The sequence below is a fragment of the Leptopilina heterotoma genome, unplaced genomic scaffold (assembly GCF_015476425.1).
Source record: "Leptopilina heterotoma isolate Lh14 unplaced genomic scaffold, ASM1547642v1 Lhet_42, whole genome shotgun sequence".
Classification (NCBI taxonomy): Eukaryota; Metazoa; Arthropoda; class Insecta; order Hymenoptera; family Figitidae; genus Leptopilina; species Leptopilina heterotoma.
In genome coordinates, this window is record NW_025111078.1 from 3,995,460 (window position 1) to 4,019,715 (window position 24,256).

At 20.3% G+C, this 24,256-nt stretch overlaps 3 protein-coding genes across 6 annotated transcripts in view; 1 reads left to right on the plus strand and 2 right to left on the minus strand.

Annotated features, from left to right (window-relative positions):
- LOC122506473 (receptor-type guanylate cyclase Gyc76C-like) overlaps positions 1–2,178 on the plus strand; it is a 95,289-nt gene extending 93,111 nt beyond the window's left edge. For both annotated transcript variants that reach the window (XM_043618680.1, XM_043618679.1), the window contains exon 19: positions 411–2,178. In XM_043618680.1, coding sequence (XP_043474615.1) covers positions 411–1,448 — 1,038 coding nt within the window. In that variant the 3' untranslated portion in view covers positions 1,449–2,178. The remainder of the gene's footprint in view (positions 1–410) is intronic.
- Positions 2,179–4,402: 2,224 nt separating this feature from the next.
- Positions 4,403–5,682, minus strand: LOC122506475 (NADH dehydrogenase [ubiquinone] 1 alpha subcomplex subunit 6). The gene is made up of 3 exons (XM_043618685.1): positions 5,526–5,682; positions 4,912–5,027; positions 4,403–4,731 (listed from the first exon to the last, which is right to left on the minus strand). Exons 1-3 carry the CDS (start codon positions 5,647–5,649, stop codon positions 4,603–4,605), a joined length of 369 nt encoding a protein of 122 aa, XP_043474620.1. The 5' UTR covers positions 5,650–5,682; the 3' UTR covers positions 4,403–4,602.
- Positions 5,683–8,003: 2,321 nt separating this feature from the next.
- LOC122506474 (CD82 antigen) overlaps positions 8,004–24,256 on the minus strand; it is a 42,141-nt gene continuing 25,888 nt past the window's right edge. Inside the window, exons 3-9 of one of the 3 annotated variants that reach the window (XM_043618682.1) lie at positions 19,565–19,693; positions 18,952–19,026; positions 18,524–18,622; positions 17,543–17,704; positions 14,437–14,578; positions 11,056–11,121; positions 8,004–8,286 (exon numbers count right to left, since the gene is read on the minus strand). In XM_043618682.1, coding sequence (XP_043474617.1) covers positions 11,087–11,121; positions 14,437–14,578; positions 17,543–17,704; positions 18,524–18,622; positions 18,952–19,026; positions 19,565–19,693 — 642 coding nt within the window. In that variant the 3' untranslated portion in view covers positions 8,004–8,286; positions 11,056–11,086. Of the gene's footprint in view, positions 8,287–11,055; positions 11,122–14,102; positions 14,362–14,436; positions 14,579–17,542; positions 17,705–18,523; positions 18,623–18,951; positions 19,027–19,564; positions 19,694–24,256 lie in introns of those variants that run through there. The other 2 variants (XM_043618684.1, XM_043618683.1) reach the window with 2 other exon arrangements.

A 24,256-nucleotide genomic window follows, 5' to 3' on the forward strand; every position in this document is an offset into this window, starting at 1 on the left:
TCATAAATAATATAATTCATCGCAGGAATTCAATTATTTTCAAATATTAACATAAAATTAATTTATTTTCCAAAATTTTAATAAATTCTTCGGAACAATTCAATTATTTCTATAAATAATAAAATTCTTTGAAGGAATTCTCTTATTATCAATTTTTTTTTTTGTAAAATTCTTTTCAACATTTCAATGATTTTCAATAGATTAATTTTAAAATTGAAAATATTTGAAAAGAAAAATTATAAAAAAAAAGTTTAGAAACAAAACAGCAAACAAGAATTAACTTGAAACTGCGAAAAGATTACCGGAACATGTAGTTTATTATTATTAATAATTATTTTTATTAATTATAATTATTGATTTTGAATTAAAAGAAAGAAAGGAATTGAAATAAAAATATTGTTTTTTTTCAGGTTGATTTTGGCGATTTACCGCCACTATTCTGTCGTCCAAGACGAAGTCCAAAATTAAATCCCGACTCAAGACAAGCGTCATTGCTCGGAGGATTGGGTGCCGGAAGTAGAAGACAATCGAGTGTCCCAAGGCCAACGCCCGACGACACAACGTCCCAATGCGGTGGTTCAAGTCCCCTGCCACGTCATCTTCTCGTTCGAAAACTCGATCGTTCGCCTCTCTTTATAACTGAGAATTCCTCCTCAAAAACAACCCTCGACAATGTCACAATTCGCGAGGAGGCCGAAAATCGTGCAGCGAACATAAAACTTGCCCTCGACGATCTCTTTCTAAATAATACATCGACACGTTTAAATGTGAGAAATAAAAATCCCCGCGTCCTCTCGACAATCGCCTCATCATCATCAACAAACGATTATCCAACTTTTGTACGTGAATCAAGATCACTCGATCCATTTCCAATACAAATTGATTACAATAAACGGCAAACGGAAGAAAATAAGGGCAAAGAAACAGAAAAAGAAGCAGAAGCAGAAGAAGAAGAAGAAGAGGAGAAAAATTTTAATGAAAAAGAAGAGGAAGAAGTAGATGAAAAAAATTCACTATCGCCACAACAATTCGATTGGCGTGAAACAACAAAAAAGAGTTTTCGATCAATGGAAAATTGTGACAAGTGCATTAGAACAAATTCAAAGACAAACATAACGGACATAGTGTTAAATAATAATTATCCAAATGGCAATGTGATAACAACAACAGCAAACGAAGCCGAAATTCCATTATTAAACAATGATAATAATGATAATGATGAAAATAATGGTGTGCAAATAAAACGTTGGCGATCATTGGATCAAGTTGTATCGACGCCAAGCGCCGGCGACAATGTGCCCGATAAAAAATCATCAGCGAGAAATTCAATAAAAAGCTGGTTAGTCAATTTGTTTAATGGCAATGGTTTACGTAACAGTGATGTTTCACTTCGTCGTGGCGTTATCGCCGGTTATGATATTCAAACCGAAAGAGAGAGTATCGTTTAACCATTTTTATTTTCTCTCTCAGAAAAAATCAGAATCGCGACAAAAAAAGATTTTTCACTATAATCAATTTACAAGGAAAAAAAATATTTTTTTACACAAACAAGCAAAAAGCCTCTGATCGCGATCTCTGATTTGTTAATTTTTCGTTTTCCAAGAACACGAATCGTTCAGTTCAACATTTGCCATTCTTTTTTTTATAAGCGTGCAATTTTTTTTTTATTTTTTTTTTTTGTATATGAAAGTTACCGACAGTGTATAAAAAAAGATTTATATTTTATGAATTTACGAGCATCTTTTTGTTTTTGAGAGCTAGAGACATTTTTACACAAGGTCCGACTGTCGCGATATTTTTTTTTCATTTTTTTTTTTACTGGCGTGCGACTTTTTTTTTGTCTGTTTTTTTCTTTATTATAAATATCTATTTTTTTTACATATTAGAAAGAAGAAAAAAAAAACGAGAGAAATATTTCTAACCAAAGTTTGACGAAAGCGAAAAGAGAATCGGAGGATTTCTTTGGAACTCGTTGGAATATTAGAAATTTTGTTGGTCGTGTGAAATTGAGAGAAAGAATGAGATAGAGAGAAAAAGTGTGAAAGAGAGAAAAAGAGAGAGAGAGCTCGACTCAATTGTATAGTTTTTACCGTATGTACATAAAAAAAATAGTGCGCATGAAAAATATATTCATTAATGTCGCGTAACGCTTTTTTTTTTTTTTTTTTTTGAAAATAATAAGCGGAATAAGCGCGAAATTTATACATCAATATATATTGTATTTATATTTGTTCACTGAAGGAAAGCAAAATATCTGTATGGCTGTGAAAAGTGAACTAGATGGTACCTAAGGTGCTTAGTAATATATCACGTTGTCAAATGTATATAACTGAATAATAATATATCGATGTAAAAACAAAACAAAAATACTATGTAAATTAAAAAAAAATGATTACCTTCTATAAAAATGGTTAATTAAAAATGTACCTTTTCAAATAAAACAAATTTTGTGTAGCGTTGCTTTATCTCCCTTTTATGGTATTTTTCGTATTTTTGGAAGAAAACTAAATTTAATTAATTTATAAATAAAATTTAATTTATAAAAATAATTCTTTTTTTAAATCAATATTTTTAAGAATAATTACATCTTTCGAGAAATTCGATAAAATTTTATTTAAAAAATCGAAATTCTGCAAAAAAATTTTATTATTTATGAATAATAATTTACTTAATTCGGAAAAATTTATTAAATATTCTATAATGAAAGCAATTGAATTTCAGCAAAAAATTTTATTAAAACTCTTTAAAATAATTCAATTACTGAGAAAAATTTTGTAAATTTATGAAAATAAATAATAAGTTATAAAAATATTTGAAATTTTGCAAAAGAATTTTATTGAAATAATGGAAAATAATTGAATTTTTCAATGAAATTATTTCAAATAATATTGAAAATATTTTAATTCTAATAAAGAATTTAATTGAAATTTTTCAAAATAATTGAATTACTACGAAGAATTTTACAACAATTTTGGAGAATAATTGAATTACTTCAAAGTTTTTAATTATTTTTCAAAATAATTGAATTTTTCAAAATAATTTAATGAAAATTTTGGAAAATAATTGAATATACTCCGAAGATTTTTATTTTTTATGAAAATAATTGAATTCTTGACAAGAATTGTGAAAAAAGTGAAAATAAATTAATTTTTCTGAAGAATTTTAATTATTTTTCAAAATAATTGAATTTTTCTAAAGAATTTTATGAAAATTTTGAAAATTAATTGAATTTACTCCGAAGATTTTTATTTTTTATGAAAATTTTGAAAATTAATTGAATTTACTCTAAAGATTTTTATTTTTTATGAAAATAATTGAATTCTTGATAAGAATATAATTAAAATTTTTGATAATATAATTGTAAATGATTGCAAGGAATTCAATTAAAATTGTTTTGAAAATATTTCAATTCTCATAAAGAATTTAATTTAATTTATCAAAAGAATCGAATTGTTAGAAAGAATTTAATCAAAATTGTAAAAAATAATTTTATTTTATTGACGTTTTGAGAAATTTTATTAAAAATAATTAAATTCCTGCGAAGTATTTGATTAATTATGAAAATAATTTAATTCTCTCAAATAATTTTATTACAATTTTTCAAAGAAATTGAAATTCCTGCGAAGAATTTTCTTTAAAATAATTCAATTCCAGAGAAAAATGTTATAAATTATGAAAATATTTGAAATTTTGCAAAAGAATTTAATTAAAATAATGGAAAATAATTGAATTTTTCAATGAAATTAATTCAAATATTATTGAAAATATTTCAATTCTCATAAAGAATTTAATCGTTATTTTTTAAAATAATTGAATTTTTACAAAGAATTTTACAACAATTTTTGAAAATAATTGAATTATTCCGAAGATTTTAATTTTTTAGGAAAACAATTTTTTCATAGACTTTAATTATTTTCAAAATTTACAATAAAAATTATTTCAAAATTTTCAAATAGATTCTTTAATGCAATTCATTTATTTTCTAAAATTTTAATAAAATCCTTGCCAAGAATGAAGTTATTTTCCATAGTTTTAATCAAATTCTTTCGAAGAATTTGATTATTTTCATAAATAATAAAATTCCTTTCGAAAAATTTTGTCTTAAGATTTTTGAACTTCTGAGAATTCAATTATTTTCAAAAATTGTAATTCAATTGAATTCTAAATGCAAATTTAGATTTTCAAATATTTTGATAAAATATTTCAAAAATCAATTGTTTTCAATAAAATTTTTTCATAATTTTAATTATTTAAAAACTTTTTAATCAAAAAAAAAATTTTTAATTCAAAAATTTAATTATCCTAAAAAAATTATTCAAAATTATATTTGAAAGATTTAATTGATTATTATTATGTTATTATTATCATTTTATTTAATGAATGAAATTAAATATTCAAAAAATTGGTATTCATTTTTCTTTAATAACTTAATTTTCAATTAAAGATTTTATTTCTTTTCTTCCTATTAGAATAAATTCAAATAAAATAATAACATTTGATAACACACGATTTTTAGAGATATAATTTACATCTTAATTCCTAAGCATTCATAAACTGTACAGTTGTTGGCTGAATGTTGACTAAATTTATTAACAAAATACATTAATCGTGGCCTGTTAGGAATTTCGATAGAAAATCTGTTGGTTTTGGCTCCACAGTGTCTTTAAAGAGATACATTAATGCACCTTCATTTTTCCATTTATTAACTGTTTCCTTTAATTCCATTTGCCCCTGGATAAATATAGTTTTTAATTTCATTTTCATAAATTTAGATAAAATACTATAAAAATAGATTTTAATTTATTTTTAAATTCCTATATAGACTTATTTTTACTATTGCTTTATATTTAATTATAATTATTTATTTCAGCAAATATTCGAATAGAAATGAGAAAAAATAAATTTAATTACCTTAATTGTCAACATATCAATAATTCTAATATCCTTAATATTCTCATGCTTCACAAACTCTTCTCGAAGTTTTTGTCTACAATCCTTAACACTTTTGGGAATATCAAATTCCCTAACTGAAAAAGAATTCGACTTATTAATTAAATTAAAATTTACACATTATAATTATAAATATTAAATTATCTAAATTAAAAAAAAACAAAATTTTGTTTTGGCAACAAAAAAAAATAGATGCTTCAAAACATAGAAACTTTAGAACAAAACTAAATGTCGAAATAAATTTAAAAATAATAACTACGCTTAATTAAATTTACGAAATATAAAGATTATAAATATACAAAAATGTAAAATAATAGTGACATTAGTTTACATAACGAATCAAAAGGAAAGCAAATTGTACTGTAAATATAAATAAACAAATAAATAAATAAAAAAAGATATCGTGTAGAAAAAAAAGAAATGATTTATTAATTGAAATCCTTTATTTTTTAAATTAAAAACGTCGAAATTACAATTACAATAACAAAGTAAAATACCTTTTTTTGAGGTTAGAAATTTTGTGATGACTTATTTTTACGAACGATTAAAAATAAGGTGAAGAAATTATTACTCACCAATAAAGGGTATTTGACGATACCATGTTTTATATAATTGAATAACTCTTCTTCGAGCTTGCTCATCATTTATTGATAAAATTGGTTTTACTTGACGAGCAACAGTCTGCACTGAGGAAGCCATTTTGAAAACTAGAATTCAATAGTTACACCTCTTACCTCTGTTGATAAAGTGGATATAAAGTGAAAAATAACTAACCCTTGTTTTATAAATTAATTTAAAACTGTCGATTGGATAAACTCGAATCTATAATTAATAATTTATGTATTCATTCGAGAAATCAAAAGAAAAAAAATTATAAAAGTAATTTTAATAACGGCGATATTCAAATTTACGCGGGGATGAAGTTGATAATTCCCGCGCAAATTTAAATCTATGGCGAAAGAGAAATAATTTTTTTTTTAAATAATTTTCAATATAAACATTTAATTATTGAATTTTATTAAAATTTTAGAAAATAATTGAATTCTTTTGAAAAATTTTATAAGGAATTATGAAAAAAAATTGAATTCTTTCGTAAAATTTTTTTTTGAAAATAATTAAATTTTTACAAAGAATTTTATAACAAATTAAAAGAAAATTGAATTGTTTCGTAAACTTATTTTTTATAAATGAATTATTTATGAAAATAATTGAATTCTTGTGAAGAATTTTATTAAAACTTTTGAAATTAATAAACAAGAATAATAAATTAATTAGTAAATTAGTTAATAAAGGAATTTTTTTTTAAAGTTTGAATCTAAAAGTATTCAAAAATTCATATTTGAAAATAAAAATTTTCTAATTTGCATAATAAATAAATAAATAAATAAATAAATAAATAAATAAATAAATAAATAAATAAATAAATAAATAAATAAATAAATAAATAAATAAATAAATAAATAAATAAATAAATAAATAAATAAATAAATAAATAAATAAATAAATAAATAAATAAATAAATAAATAAATAAATAAATAAATAAATAAATAAATAAATAAATAAATAAATAAATATAATAATAATAATAATAATAATAATAATAAATTTGCTAGTTATTATTAAAAAAATTTTTTTAAACAATTTCACAGCGTAAAAATCCATTTCTAGTAATATAAAACTTCTTTTTATTTTTTTAAATTTAGTGTGTACAGTTTTTTTTTACAAAAGAAACAGAAAATACATTTAATAAATCTAAACAGATCGGGACACTAGGTCCATTTTTATAGACTTTAATTATACATATTATTATTTAATAATAATAATAATACAGTAAAATATATCGTAAATATAGAATAATTATAATAATTATCATGAATCGCAATAATAATTATTTACCGTGTGTCAAATATATACATTTTTAGGTCAGGTATCAGTCTCTGTATAAAAGTGTAAGTTTTGTGTGTTATTTTTGTATTACGTGTATATTTATTATTGTGTATTTTGGTTTTATTATAATGTATGTATTATATTATATGTATTTGTTTATGTATTATTTTTGTGTGTATTTACTTGTATTTATACTTGTATTTATATTTGTATTCACGTGTATTTGTCTATGTGTATTTATTTATGTGCATTTTTTTAATTATCTTTTTACGGACCTTCTCTTACAGACTCTTTCATTGAAAATTAAAAAAAAAAAAATCACACTCTTTACATCACCATCGATCAAAGCATCGTTTCAAACTTCATTCTTTACCTTTTTTTTCTTCTCTGAATATTTTAATATACTTTATAGCGAAAAAAAATTCCCTTCTTTTTTCACACTCATTACAATTTCTTTGATTTCATTCAAAGAAATTTTTCTCTCGCAAATAAATAGTAAAATTATATTTTTGATTTTTTATAAAAGAAAAAAGGAATTTTTCGTATTTTCTTTCTAGATCGCAAATTTTTTACATTTCAATTGGAAAAATCAATGTTTTTTTAGAAAATTTATATTTTAAAATTACAAATTTAAAAGAAACATTGATTTTTTTACAAAATATTTACTCGATCGGTTTTTTTTTTATTACTTATAAAATATATTTTGACGAGGAAATTTGAAATCGAACGCTGACAATAGTATTTGCTTTTTCTTTTGTACACACAACGACTTAACACAAAAAAAAATACAACAATGACAAAAAAAAAAATTCTTTCAATAAATACATCATTGCATTGCATGCAAACGAAAATTATTTTTATGAGTAAAACTCCGAAATCTTAAATAATTATCGACTTAGAGTATTTTTTAAACGATTTAAACGAAATTCGAGACATTCTCGAGTTAAAAAAAAACAAATCTATAATATAGGTAACACTTTTTTTTTACAACAAAAGACAGAATTTTAATTAAAGAACACAATTCATTTGAACAGTAAAATAAAATTTTTGATATTATCGATAATTTTGAGAAAACGAAATTTTTTCTTCTCTTTAACAAGTCTTGGAAGGATGAAAAAAAAATGATAATACTTTTTGAAAATTTGTTTCCAATTTTTTTTTTCTATTTTTAATTTTTCCATCTCTCGTTCCTCGGTACCTTTTCTTTTTAGTTTTTCTTTAAATTTTTTTTTTATTTCTTTGCACACCAGGAGCAAAAAAAATGTCGACGGATTCTTGCCAGCCAATGAGCGACTAGCTTTATATATAATATATATATATATATATATTTTTTTCAAGCGAGCAAGGCACAGGATCTCTAAGGACTCAAGGTGCAATGCTAGAAGGAACTACTCAATTTTGTTCCATGCTCTAAACGTCTCGTCAGCAGCAGCACCAAAATGTTATCACTGGAAACGAAAACGTCTAAATGTGCGACATTGATCGAGAGAGATAAAATACAGGATTCGAAAGTAAATAAAAAGAAAATTAAATTTTTTATTGAATTAAATTCATTAAATAAATTAAATTCATTAAATTAATTAAATTAATTACTTAAAGAATTAAATTTAGTAATTAGATTTAATTAATTAAATCTAAAATAAAAAGAAATATAATGCCTTGAAATTCCTACAAATTATTTAGGCCATTTTTTTAATTATAAAATAGAAAAAAAAAATTTTTTTTCTCAATTGGAATCTTTTTTTGGAATTATTTATTTCTAAAAAACAGATCTATTGAAATTCTGAGAATTGAATTCTTTCGATAGTTTTTATAACACAATTAAGAAAAAATTGAATTCTTTCATGAAATGTTATTAAAATTGTATTAAAAATAATTGAATTATTTGGTATTTTTTATAACGAATTAAGAAAAAAATTGAATTCTTTCGTGAATTTTTTTCTTTTGAAAATAATTGAATTCTTTTAAAAAATTTTTATAACGAATTAAGAAAAAAATTTAATTCTTTCGTGAATTTTTTTTTTTATAATAATTGAATTCTTTTGAATGTAATTTAATTTTTGCAAAGAATTTTATTATTTATAAATAGAATTGAATTGTTTCCAAGAATTTATTAAAAATTTTAGAAAATAATTGAATTTTCTTTTCTGAAAATAATTGAATTTATGCAAAGATTTTATAACAAATTAAAAAAAAATTGAATTCTTTCGAAAAATTTATTTTGAAAATAATTGAATTCTTATGAAGAATTTTATTAAAAATTTCTGAAATTAACAACCATGAAAAATTAATAAGTAAATTAGTTAACAATTGAATTTTTTTAAAGTTTGAATCCAAAATTATTCAAAAATTCATATTTGAAAATAATTGTTTCAAAGGATTTATTAAAAGTGTTAGAAAATTGAATTTTTTTCGAAAATTATTATTAAAAAATCTTTTTGAAAATAATTCAATTCTTTTGAAATTCTGAATAATTACCAGAGAGATAAAAATATTTTTCGAAAAATCAATTAAAAAATCTCAATTTCCACAGAAAAAAATAATTTCTTAAGTCGAAAATACAAAGCATTAATTTTTTTTTCCACTAAAAAAAGATTTCACCTTTTTTTTTACTTCTGAATCCTGATATAATGTCGAAATGATTTTTGTTGTTTGTGGAACAAACGGTAATAATAAAACTCTATATTTTTACGTACGCATGCGAAGATGTGCTCCAAAAAAATATTTTTCTTTCATGAAAAAATTAAAATTTTAGAAATATTTAATAATAATGATAATAATAATAATAATGATTGAAAATTGATATATTAAATAAGCACACATGCGAATACGTACGATTCTTAAATTATAAATAACAATGTATCGAGTTAATTAGCACAAATTATTCACACAAAAAAAATCGAATTTCATTTAAATTTAAAATTTTCGATTTTTACAATATTTATTGGGAAAGTGTTGATAGCAAATGTAAAATTTAAATAATTGAAGTTGTTAATTAATTTAAGTTTGAATTAATTAAAGTTACCAATTAATTTATTTGTTCAGTTAATTAATATTTCATTCGTAAAGAAAACTGTTAATTTTTTTTAATAAAATATATTCTTAGGACGGAAATCACTTCTAATAAAATCTTTCTAATTATTCACTCACAGTACATCTAAATTTAATTTTTATTTTCAAAATAATCTCTATTTTTATTCTAATTATTATTAACCGTGAAGTTTCTTTCTTCTGAATTTAACCCTTGAAAATTAATTCTTCTACTTTGAATTATTTTTATTTTGTTATTTTCCTTTTACATTTTTTTTTCTATAAATTATCTTCTTAAATCTTTCGAATTTTTTTTTTTAAACTTTTTCCATAATTTTCTAATGTATTTAGAAAAATTCTCACTTCTTTTATCTATAATTATTAGAATTAATTATTTTTTACCCATTTGAAAAATTGCTTTCTCGAAATAATAAAGTTGAAAAATAATTTTATAACAACTTTTTTGAATTAATTTTTTTTTTTTTAATAATTATTACTTAAAAATAATAATTAATATTTTCTTTTTAAAAAAGGTTTTTTACATTCAGAAGTTATTTTTCACTATTATCAAGCAAGATAATATTTGATAAGTTGATAAGATTTGAAAATCTTTCAACTAAAAAAATATTACACTAGTGAAAGACTTTCAAATTCTCGATTTTTTTTCGATTATTTTTCCCGTTTTTTTTTTTTTATTATGTGAAAATTTGTGCTAACTTGATGACTCGTGTGAGAAATAAAATTGTTACTTGAAAATAATAACATTGAGGAAGCTTTAGAAAAAAAATTATTACCCAAACAATATGTCTTCTAATTAAAGAAAATAACACTTGTTCTTTTACCATTTGAGGGGTAAAAAAATAAATTTTCTCTTTGGTATTTTCCATATTGTTTGGGTTTTTTTTTTATAAATAATTAGTTGGCAATGACATGCAGAGAAAGAGAAAGAGAGAGAGAAAGAGAAAGAGAAGAGAGCGCGAGAAAAGATTTTCATGCCTGTTTTTTTTTTTTAGTTAAGGCTTCTACAGCTAGATATTAAAACAGAAAAGTTTCTTTGCTTGTTCACTTTTTTTTGTTCTTTTTTTTGTTTCTGTAAGGACAGTATACAAGTTTTGTTATTTATCTAATGAGACAAAAAAATACTGTTAAATTTGACAAAAAAATGAAAAAAAAATTTGCAATCTTACTTTTTGAGACGCAAAATAACTCGCTTCGTCTTCACCAGGCATGTCTTGACGATACATCTACACAAGCTAAAAACAACGATCTTTTTATCAATGGCTTCAACCTTTCCTTGTGTCAGAGTTTTTTTTTTATTATTAAATTTCTGTTTTGTTTAAATGTATTTTTTTTCGATTACTAATTAATCGTTTGTCTTCATTAGTCTGGGGGGCAGGATGGCTTTTGACTTGAGTTTTTCACTCGAATCAGGAAAAATCAGACAATTTTGCGAGCGCCTGTAAATTAATCTCAAAAAAAAAAATTCTAATCGTGATTCCAATCAGAGCAATTGAAATTTTGAAATTAGAATTGCAATTATTGAAATTATTAATAAATAATAATAATAATAATAATAATAATAATAAATAATAATAATAATTATTAAATTATTAATTGAAATTACGAAATTAAAATAGAAATATTATTGAATAGAAATTCAAATTTCTATTCAATAATTCTATTTCTATTTTTAATACTATTCGTATTTTTAATTTAAAAATACAAACAGAATTTGTCAAATTGAAATAATAAATAATTTGCAGGCGCTACAAAAAATTGTTCGCAGAGCTAAACATTCTTTCAGCCTAACAATATATTTGCAAGCACATGGAGAAAAAATTTGCCTGCGTTTTTACAAGAACGACACATAGATATTTTTTTTTTCATCTTTTTTTCTTTTTTGTTTGTTTTTCTCCAACTTTTGCGAATAAATTTACAAGAAATATTTTTTTCTTTATCTCCTCGGACGAAAAAAGCCTACTGTGACTCGAAATTCATTTCGCATTTTGAGATGCGAAAAAACGGCTTATAGTATTTTTTTTATTTTTTATTTATTCATTATTTTTATAGTCGACGAAGTGATTTTATTTTTTAATGCTTTTTTAAACGATGAAACTCGTAAAATTTCTTAGTGCAACTTTATCTCTAAATATATTTACTATCTTTGATCCCAGAGATGCGGATTTTCTAATCTCAGGTACATCTCCATTGTACTCTATATACATTCCTCTAAAATTAAAAAAAAAAGAAAATAATATTCAGAAAATGGAAAAAATTTTAAGCCGACTAAAAAAATTTTTTCTTTTCAATTTAAATATTTAAATATTAAATAAAAATACGTACTTTAAATTATATTAACAATAATGATGATAATAATAATAATAATATAATAATAATTATAATAATAATTATTGTCAAATTAATTTTACGACAAATATTTAATATAAATTCAATTATTTTCAACGATTTTGATGTAATTCCTTTTTAAAAAATCATTATTTTCAAAAATTTTTTAATGAAATTCCTTAAAAAAATTCAATTATTTTCAAAAATTCAGATAAAATTCTTCGAAACAATTCAATTATTTTTATAAATTGTAAAATTCTTTACAAGAATTCAATTATTTTTTGTAAATAATAAAATTCTTCTGAAGAAATTCAATTATTTTCAGAGACAATTTTAATAAAATTTCTCTAACACATTCAATTATTTTCAAAAATTGTAATAAAATTTTTCTAAACAATTCAATTATTCTCAAGTTTTTAAGAAAATTCGTTGTAAATTTCAATAATTTTCAATTAAAATTATTTTCAAAAATTACATTATTTTTACCAAAATTTAATGAAATTCTTAAAAAAAAATGTAATTATTTACAAAATCTCTAATAAAATTGTTTAAAATAATTTAATTTTCCCTAGGATTTAATTAAAATTGTATTTAAAATAATTAAACTCCAGCGAAAATTTCATTATTTCTGAAAATAATTGAATTCTTGAATTGAATTTTCTAAAAAGTTTTTTTTAAATAATTGAACTCCAGCGAAAAATTTAATTATTTTTTTATAAAATAATTTTTTTTGCGAGATTTTTTACAAGATTTTTAAAGATAATTGAAATTTTCGAAAAATTCAATTAAAATCTTATTGAAAATAAGTGAAATCCTGATAAGAATTTTATTATTTATATGAAAAAAATAATTGAATTTTATACGAAGATTTTTATTATTTATAAATTGACTAAAGAATTTTATTACAATTATTGAAAATAATTGAATTCTTCATGAAATTCAATTATTTTCCAAATTTTCAGTAAAAATTATTGAAAAAACTCCACTATTTTCAAGAATATTGAAATAAATTTTTAAAAACAATTTAATTATTTTAAAAAGAAATTATTTCCAAGAATTAAATTATTTTTAAATCAATTTTAATTACATTCTCTCGAAAGAAATATTGAAAAAAAAATGTTGATAAAATTCTTGAAATGAATTCAATGATTTACAGTACATTAATTATTTGAACAATAATAATTTTCATTATAATAATAATTATTATTATTATTATTATTATTTTCGTTCAAAGCCGAAAAGCTTATTACTATCGTAATTTTTAATAAATAATAATAATTAATTATTATAATTATTATTATTTAATTGTTTCTATAGATAAACTATAAACAAAAATTGGAATGTCTTTTTAACGAAAAGTCTATAATTCGAAAAATTAAATCTCTCTGGGACGTGAAAGATAATTTTATAACATTTTTCTTGAATAAAAAAAATGAAAGATGTGCGAAAAACTCGGAATATCGAAATTCGATTCAATTAGAAATTTGCTTCGAACTCGAATCAAATTTAAATTGACTGAGAAAAATGATAACTAGAATAGTCCTTGTGACTCGTGAATAAATTATTTTTTCTTTTCCAACTTTAACGAGTAAAAACGAATTTTCAATAATTGCGCAATTGAATCAAAATTCAGAAATAAACAATTATTAACTATCGAATTTAACACCAAACTGTCACCAAACTGATTTGGAATTGATTTTGAATCCTAAGCAAAAAAAAAAAGAGAATGGATTTTAGAAAATTCAAAAAAATGTATTTTTGTTTAGAATCTAATTTTTGTTCTTTTTTTTTAAATGTAAATTAAAAGTGTGTTTGTGAGGGGAAAAAAAGGAGGCAATGTTCGAAAACAGTTTGGTTCCAAATGGGATGAAAACAAAAACGAAAACGATAACGAAAAAATGAAATGATTAATTATTTGAATTAATGATTTGAGAATTATATAAATATGAAACCAGCACATTTTTTTTGGGAGACGATAATTATACATAAATTGCATTATTGTAATAAATGCAAAAAACCGTCCTCGATGAGAGACGAGATTCTTGAATGAGAGAAAAGTTAGTTTCGCTGTTAAAGATCAATCGTGATCCGATGGACGTGATTTTTATCGGTTTACTCCTTGTTAGGTTGCTCAACGCATCGATTAACTGCAAAGGTTTTCAATAAGGTCTCAAGTTTACCGTTGATAATTTTTTAGTAATTCACTTTAACACCGAGCCTACCATGTTGTGGTCGCCAATGACAGCAGGCGAGATATAGAGCCAAAATGATGACCAAAACTTCGATGACCACCAAGCCAGCGCACACGCCAATTATTATCTCAGCATTATCCTCGACAGCTTGCACCAATCCATCGACGCATCCCTAAAAAAAATTACAAATATTATTAAAAATCATTAAAATAGTAAATTTAAAAAAAATTACCATTGAATATTATTAAAATTTATTCAAATAATAAATAAAAAAAACTACTAAATATTATTAAAAATCATTCAAATGATAAATAACAAAAAATAACAATTAAACATTATTAAAATCATTAAAATAATAAATTTGAAAAAAAAATTATTATTTATAAATAATTCTTATATAAAGATCTTTATTCATATTTTTCAAAATAATTAAATTTCTTTGCGAAAAATTAAACTAAAATCTTCAAAAATAAAGTTACTTTTTAAGTGAAAAATTTAATTAAAATATTATTACAAATGTTTCAATTCTTATGAAAAAAAAAATTGTATTAAAAATAATTGAATTCTTTTAAGGAATTTCATTGGAATTTTTTAAAATAATCAAATTTTAGGGGAGAATTTTATTAAAATTCTTTAACATAAATAAATTCCTGCGAAAATTTTTATAAATTATTGAAAATAAATAATAATTGAAATCTTGCTAAGAATTTTATTAAAATTTTCAAAAGTAATTGAATACTTTTCGAGAGATTTAATTAAAATTGTAGGTATTTAAAATATTTCAATTCTCATGAAGAATTTGATCAAAATTTTTCAAAAGAATTGAATTTTTGTTAAGAATTATATTAAATTTTTAAAAATAATTGAATTCTTTTAAAGTTTTGAGAAATTTTTATCAAAAATAATTGAATTCCTACAAATAATTTTATTTATTATGAAAATTTTATTAAAAATAATTGAATTTTGAAAATATTTCAATTCTCATAAAGAATTTAATCAAAATTTTCAAAAGAATTGAATTTTTGTCAAGAATTTTATTAAATTTTTAAAAATAATTGAATTCTTTTAAAGTTTTGAGAAATTTTTATCAAAAATAATTGAATTCCTACAAATAATTTTATTTATTATGAAAATTTTATTAAAAATAATTGAATTTTGAAGATATTTCAATTCTCATAAAGAATTTAATCAAAATTTTCAAAAGAATTGAATTTTTGTCAAGAATTTTATTAAATTTTTAAAAATAATTGAATTCTTTTAAAGTTTTGAGAAATTTTGTTAAAAATAATTGAATTCCTGCAATGAATTTTATTATTTATAAAAAAATAATTGAAATTCGTTAAAAATTCAATTATTTATTTAAAGTAAAAAAATAGTTTTCATTATTTCAATTCAATTATTTTCTAAAATTTTTATCTATAATTCTTCTCTGATTCAATTATTTTAAATAATTTTTTCTTAAGAATTCAATTATTAATTTAAAATTTAATTAAAAAAAAAAAAATTCATCCAAAATATTTCTGAAATTCAATTTTTTAAATTCTTCTCAGAAATTTAATTAAAATGGCAATCAGAATAATTGAATTATTATAAAGAATTTTCGAAACAATTTTTAATAATAATTGAATTCTTTTGAAAAATTTTATTAAAATTATCTTAAAAATAATTGAATTTATGAGAAAAAAAATGAAATTTTTTCTTATAAAGAATTTTCTTAAAATTTTTGCGAAGAATAATATATTAAAATTCTTTAAAATAATTAAATTCTTATAAAGCATTTGATTAATTATGAAAATAATTCAATTCCTTTGAAAAATATATGAATTTATGAAAATAATTGAAATGTTGCTGACAAGTTAAATAAAATTTTCGGAAATAATTGAATTTTTGCGAGGAATTTAATTAAAATTGTATTGAAAATATTTCAATTCTCATAAAAAATGTAATGAGAATTTTTCAAAAGAATTGAACTCTTGAGAAGAATTTTATTAAAATTCTTCCAAATAATTCAATTCCTTTGAAAAATTTTATGAATTTATGAAAATAATTGAAATCTTGCTGAAAATTTAATTAAAATTTTTGGAAATAATTGAATTTTTGCGAGGAATTTAATTAAAATCGTATTGAGAAGAATTTTTTTGACCAATTTAATTAAAATTGTAATGAAAATAATTCAATTCTTATACAGAATTTTAATTAAATTCTTTCTGAGAAATTTGATTAATTTTTTTTTCAAGTAATGAAATTGTTTTGAAGACTTTTATTAAAGTTGAATTTTAAAAAATTTTGTTTCAGAAATTATTCAAAAATTTGAAGTTGATATTTGAAAATAATAATAAAAAAATCTTTATAAATGAAAAAATAAGAGAAAGTAAATAAAAATATCTACATTATTTTACAAATGTAAAATCAGTAAAATGACGAAATAAAAGTTTTGAAAAACGTGAAACAAAGTACGCAAATAATCACTGTAATTACGGACAATTTTAATGAGAACAATCAGAATATAGTTCATCAAAGTCGAAGCTGCTTGCATAATGAAGACACATTATGGAAAGCTGCAGGTTTAAGATAAGCCATTAATTGAAAGCGAGTAGATTACAATGAAAAATGCCTCTATTACGATGGGTATAATATATAAAAGAAAAATTTCATTTCGCAATTAGTTCATTAAACTTGTTCAATCAATTCAAAGTAATTTCCTTAATCAGCATAAACAAATTTTTTTTATACATATTTTTCAAGTGTAACTAAATTTTTTTTCTTGTTCTTCATTTTTATTCATTCTTCATTAAAATTATTTCTTGAAAATAATTTTTCAAGAAATAATTTTTCAATTTTCCAAAAAAACTGTTGTAACAAAAAAAAAAAAAAAAAAAAAAAAGAAAAAGAAAAAGTGTAAGAAAAGTAGCATTTTATGAAAATAAATAGAAAAAAATTGCACTTTTTGAAAATAGTCGAAAAAGTTGAGTCTGACTACTATAGAAATAAATAAATGAATTTATTTTTAATTAATTAATTTTTATACAAAATAAAAAAAAATAAATTTTGTTATGAAAAATAATTAATAAAAAAAAATAATAATACTAATATAAACGTTTACTATCCAAACTTTTTGGAATTTTAATAAACTTACCTGCATATAAGCGTTATCATTTGTTGGATGAAGAGGACAATTTTGATCCAATAAACGTCCACCTCCTCTTTTACAGCAAGATTCTGGAACTATTTTTCCTTGCCTGTTCCATTTCGTAAGACCATCAAAACTTTTATAAGATTTGGAACCGCAGCAATGGAACTAGACACAAATAAATCAATCAACAATTAATGACAAATCAAAAAAATTAAAAATAAATTATTTCTGTAATTTTTCAATTAAATTATTTAAAAATCAAATATTAAAAACTTTTAATTTGAAACCTTGCGAAATTTAATTATTATTAAACTAGAATTTTTATAGAATTTTGTTAAAATTTAATATTTTTTACTACTTTAGTTAAAATTAAATCAAAATTAATTATTTTCATTACAATTCTCCAGCAATTTAAATTTTCAAAATTTATAATAGAAACCTTTTGAAAATTAATTATTTTTGTAATTTTTCATTGAAATTATTTAAAAATCTAGTAAAATTTAATTAATAAAAAAAATTTCTACCTTCACTACTCTTACAATTATTTTCAATTATTTTCTAGAATTTATAATGAAAATTCTCCTCTAAATGAAATAATTTTAATTCTCCATTTCAATTTCAATTTAATTAAATTTGTTTTCAATTAATTAATTTCGTTTTGCAATTTAAATTTTCAAAATATTTTTTAATTTTATGGATGATAATTTATTATTTGATAATTTATTGATACATTGATAATTAATTAATTAATTAAAATAATTTAATTAATTAATTTAATTTTAATAATTAAATTTCACAAGGTTTCAAATTAAAAGTTTTGAAAATTTAATTTTTAAATAATTTAAATTAAAAATTTTTAAAAATAATTGATTTTCAAATAGTTTTAACAATAATTTTGAAAATTCAAAAAATATGATTGAAAATAAATTATTTTTGAAATTTTTAATTAAAATTATCCAAAATTCAAATTAATTGCTGATTTACCTGAGTCATGATTTTATCCCATAAAATCGTCGGGGCATCTACATTTCCCGTATAGGATTCAAGAGTCGAATCTGCCAACTTTTCTATCTCATTCCGGGCCTGTAAAAATTTTTCCCATTAAAAGAAATAAAAAATAACAATTAAAAATTAACAATTTCAAAAAAAAAAACAATAATAATAATGATAATTTTCATTAAAAAATTTTCGATTTGATACATTTTTCTTTATGGAGTTGAATAATATTGAAAAATTTGGACTATTTTTTAAATATAAAAACCAAAGTGAATAATTTCTTACCAGCAACAACTGCATTAAATGACTTGAGTTTTTTAAAAGGAAAAGAACAATTTGAAATTACTCGGAAAAATAGGCAGTTAAGATTATTTCGTAATAGAAGGGGAAATATTCAATCTTTCAAGGAAACTTACGTCTCCTTTGAGTTCAAAAGCAAGTCCAACAACCACACATTCGAGAATAAGAACAATCAGGATCAGAACGCCGTACTGAAAATTAAAAACAAAATTAACATTTTGTGATTTTAAAGAAACTATTTCTAATAAATAAATAAATTATTTCTAAATAATTCAAAATATTGACGAATTAAATTCAGAATTAATTACAATATTTTAATCGATGAAATTTTTTTAAAAATAAAAATTTAGTTGTTGAAAAATTTTTTGAAACTAAATTTTTAATTAAAAATGTTTTGAAAAATTTATAAAATAGGTGGAAATAGGTGAAAATTATTGACGAATTGAATTCAGAATTAATTATAAGATTTTAATCGTGGAAATTTTTATAAAAATGAAAATTCAACTGTTGAACAATTTTTTTTTAACTAAATTTTTAATTTTAAAATGTTTGAAAAATTTACAAAATAGGTGGAAATAGGTGAAAATTAACGAAATATGAGACAAAATTTAAAAAAAGACAAAAATTGAAAATGTGACTGTGAACATAAAAATACAAAAAACATCTAATTTTTTTTTTTATAGTGTCAATTAAAAAAATTTATGCGAAAATAAAATACAAGAAACTCACGACACACAGGAGACATCGAGATTCGAACATTGCTCCACAATATCCAAGAAAACTGATAAAGAATGTCAGCGCTCCGACAATAATTAAAATGTAGGAAATTATCTCGAGAACATGAGCATCTGTCTTATTCTGAAACATAAAAATTAAAATTACATACATATTAATAAATAAATTCAACAACTTTCATTAATTAGAAAATAACAAATAGTAATTAAAAATTAGTATTTCATTTATTAATGTTATGCAAATTCAAAACAAATTTTTAACTTCAATTTTGAAATAATTTGAGATTCAAAATAAAAAAATTTAATTACTAACTAATTTAATTAATTTAATTAATTTAACTAATTTAATTTAATAAAATTCTTCGCAGGAATTAAATTATTTTCAATACAATTTCAATAAAATGTCTCAAAAGAATTCAATTATTTTGAAAAATTTGATCAAACTTCTTCTGAAATATTCAATTATTTTGTAAAATTTAAAAAAATTATATTTATTTTTATAATTAATAATATTTCTCGAAAGAATTGAATTATTTAGAAAAAAAAGAAAATTATGAGATTTTTCGCAGAAATTCAATTATTTTCCAAAATTTCGATAAAACTCTTTGTAAGAATTAAAAATATTAAAAATATTATTTGAATAAAATTTCTCATAATAATTAACTTATTTTTAAAGATTTCAATTACATTTTTCGCCAGATTTCAATTATTTTTTTATAAATAATAAAATTCTTTACAGGAATTCAATTATTTTCAAAAAAAAAAATCTCAAAACTTGAAAAGAATTCAATTATTTTTAAAAATTTAATAAAATTGAAATTATTATGAAAAATTTTGATTCAATTCATTATGAGAGTTGGAATATTTTCAATACAATTTTAATTAAATTCCTCGCGAAAATTCAATTATTTTCGAAAATTTTAATTAAATTTTTAACAAGATTTCAATTATTTTCATAGTAAATAAAATTCTTTGCAGGAATTCAATTATTTTTTATAAAATTTCTCAAAAAATTTAAAAGAATTCAATTATTTTTAAAAATTTGATAAAATTCTTGCCAAAAATTCAATTCTTTTAAAAAATTTTGATTTAATTCTTTATGAGAATTGAAATATCTTTAAAATAATTTTAATTAAATTCTTCGCAAAAATTCAATTATTTTCGTAAATTTTAATTAAATTCTTAGCAAGATTTTAATTATTTTCAGATTTTATCAATTTTTTTTTTTTTGCAGGTATTCAATTATTTAAAAACAAGTTAAATAAAATTTTTCGGAGAAATTCAATTATTCAATTCAATTATTAAAAAAAAAAATTAAGTAAAGTCCTTCGGTGAAACCAAAAAAAAATTATTTTTAAATAAATATTTCGCAAGATTTCAATTATTATCCCAATAATAAAATTTTTCACGAGAATTCAATAATTATTTAAAAAGAATTAAATAATATTCTTTTGAGAAATTCAATTATTTTTCATAAATAAAATTTCTTCTCAGAAATTCAATTATTTTCCCAAATAATAAATTTTTTCCAGCTACTTTTTAATTACTTTTTTCAGTATTGAAGCAACTTTTCGATACTTTTTTAAAATTAATTATTGAGTGCGAAGCAAAAAAAAATTCTAAAGCAAAAAAAGTCAGTTATAAATTATCAATCATTTTTCCTAATTCAAATTTTTGAGAGTCAAAATAATAAATTGATTTTGGCATAAAAATAAGAGAAAAATCGCAAAGAAGAAATCGAGATCAATGTACTTTTATAGATTAGAGAAGATAATTTCATTTCAAGAAGTGTGATGAAAGATATAGATAATGACTTCCTGAACTTTAAAATAATAGGCGCATTTTAAAACTTTTCCTTATTCGCGAAAGTATATTTTGTAGCTTTTCTCATTTATTTTTCTTTAATTATTTTTGTAAACACTGAAATTTTACATTTTAGTATCACAATTAGTTTTAATCTTTGTTTTGCATCTTTTATATTTTGAATAAAACAAAATTTGAGATGATAAACAATTTTTATAATATTCAACTACTTTTAATAATTTATAAAACACGATTTTTAGAATTACAATTATAGTAATTAATAAAATCAATTAATTTAATTATTAGTAATTAATAAAAATCGATTAATCTAATTATTAGTAATTAATAAAATTTATTAATCTAACTAATCTAAAACTAATTGATAATAATTATTTAAATTATTTAAATTGAAATTAAAAAAAAAATTGAAATACCAATTTTGCAGCTGATGTAACATTCACGCAGTTTGTTTGAATTAGCAGTATACATAGTCATCCAATCAGGGACTTTCACTGATTCAAATTTAGAGAGCGAGTGTCGGAATTCAATTTAAGTTCTAAATTTACTCAAATTATTGATATAATAAAAACTTTTAAACAATTTTAAAAAAAAAACTTTCTTTTGTTATAACAAAAAAAAATAGTTTTTTTTTACTTCCAAGTAATTTTTTAGATCTCATTTTACATTTTTTCTTTTTTTTTACAAAGTTTTATTTTACTTTGTAAAAAAAATAAAACTTTGTATTTCGAGGAATATTTAATTAGAAAATTTTCCCAATATACTAATTTATAGCTCTGATTTCCGAGAATTTTAATTAGTCTAAAATAGATACCGACGAGTGGGAGAGAATTGAAAGATTTAATACATTATAAGCAAACTGCTAACGTATCTTTATAATGCAACTGTGAAAACACACGAGAGAGAGAGAGAGAGAGAAAGGATTATAATTTTTTAATTCTGCTGACGTAAAAAAAGAACCGTGTTTGACTATTTTTATCTGTCTCACTGAGTGTACATGCAAGACGCTAAAAATAACCTGAAGAGCATTCAACAGGTCTTGACAGAATCTTCCAACAGGTGTATTGTTTAACTCAATGAGAGAAATTTTCATTTATTTTCAATTTTTTTTCATTTATAATGCAATTTTTTTTTATTTCCTCTTTTCTGGATTTTTAAATTAAAAATTCAATTCTACTCACACGGAATAATAGAAAGTTTACGTTTATTATAAATTCTGATATTAATTTAAATTTATACCTTCCTTCTTCTCTAAATTGTTATCAATATGAAATATTTATTATTTATTATCTATTATCTATTATTCATTAATTATAATTAAATACTCGCAAAGAATTTGATTAATTATGAAAATAATATTCCATTCTCATAAATAAATTATCAACATTTTTTTAAGTAATTGAATTTCTGCGAGGAATTTTATTAAAATTCTTTAAAATAATTAAATTCCTCCAAAAAAAAATTTATAAAATATGAAAATAATTGAAATGTTGCTAAGAATTTAATTAAAATTTTCGAAAATAATTGAATTTTTGCGAGCAAATTTAATTAAAATTATTTTTAAGATATTTCAATTCTCATAAAGAATTTAATCAACATTTTTTAAAAGAATTGAATTTTTGTCAAGAATTTTATCAAATTTTTAAAAATAATTGAATTCTTTTCAAGTTTTAAGAAATTTTATTAAATATAATTGAATTACTGCAAAGAATTTTATTATTTATAAAAAAAAATAATTGAAATCTGTCGAAAAATTTTAAAATATGTTAATTTTGACGAGAAATTTTATTGAAATAATATTAAAAATATTTAAATTCTTACAAACAGTTTTATCGAAATTTTGGAAAATAATTTAATTAAATAATTGAATTCCTGCAAAAAAAAAAAAAAAAAAAAAATTGATAAAATCTGAAAATAATTAAAATCTTGCTAAGAATTTCATTAAAATTTACGAAAATAATTGAATTTTTGCGAAGAATTTAATTAAAATTATTTTAAAGATATTTCAATTCTCATAAAAAAATGTAATCAAAAATTTACAAATTAATTAAATTTTTGAGCAGAAGTTTGATAAAATTTTTCAAAATAATAATTGAATTCTTTCCAGACATTTTATTAAAATTGTATTAAGAATAATTGAATTTCTGCGAAGAAGTTTATTAATTATGGAAATAATTCAATTCTCATAAATAATTCATCAAAATTTCTTTAAGTAATTGAATTTATGCAAAGAAATTTATTAAAATTCTTTAAAATAATTAAATAATTTGAATTTTTGCGAGCAAATTTAATTAAAATTATTTTGAAGATATTTGAATTTTCATAAAGAATTTAATCAACATTTTTTATAAGAATTGAATTTTTTGCAAGAATTTTATCAAATTTTTAAAAATAATTGAATTCTTTGAAAGTTTTGAGAAATTTTATTAAAAATAATTGAATTCCTGCAAAGAATTTTATTATTTATAAAAAAAATAATTGAAATCTTGCGAAAAATTGAATTAAAATTTTCGAAAAAAATTGAATTTTCGCGAGGAATTTAATTAAAATTATATTGAAAATATTTCAATTCTCATAATGAATTGAATCAAAATTTTTCATAATAATTTCAATTTTATCAAATTTTTAAAAATAATTGAATTCTTTTCAAGTTTTGAGAAATTTTTTTTTTAAATAATTGAATTCCTGCAAAGAATTTTATTATTTATAAAAAAATAATTGAAATCTGGCGAAAAATTTAATTTAAATCTTTAAAAATAAGTTAATTATTATGAGAAATTTTATTCAAATAATATTAAAAATATTTAAATTGTTACAAAAAGAGTTTTATCGAAATTTTTGAAAATAGTTGAATTCCTTTGAAAAA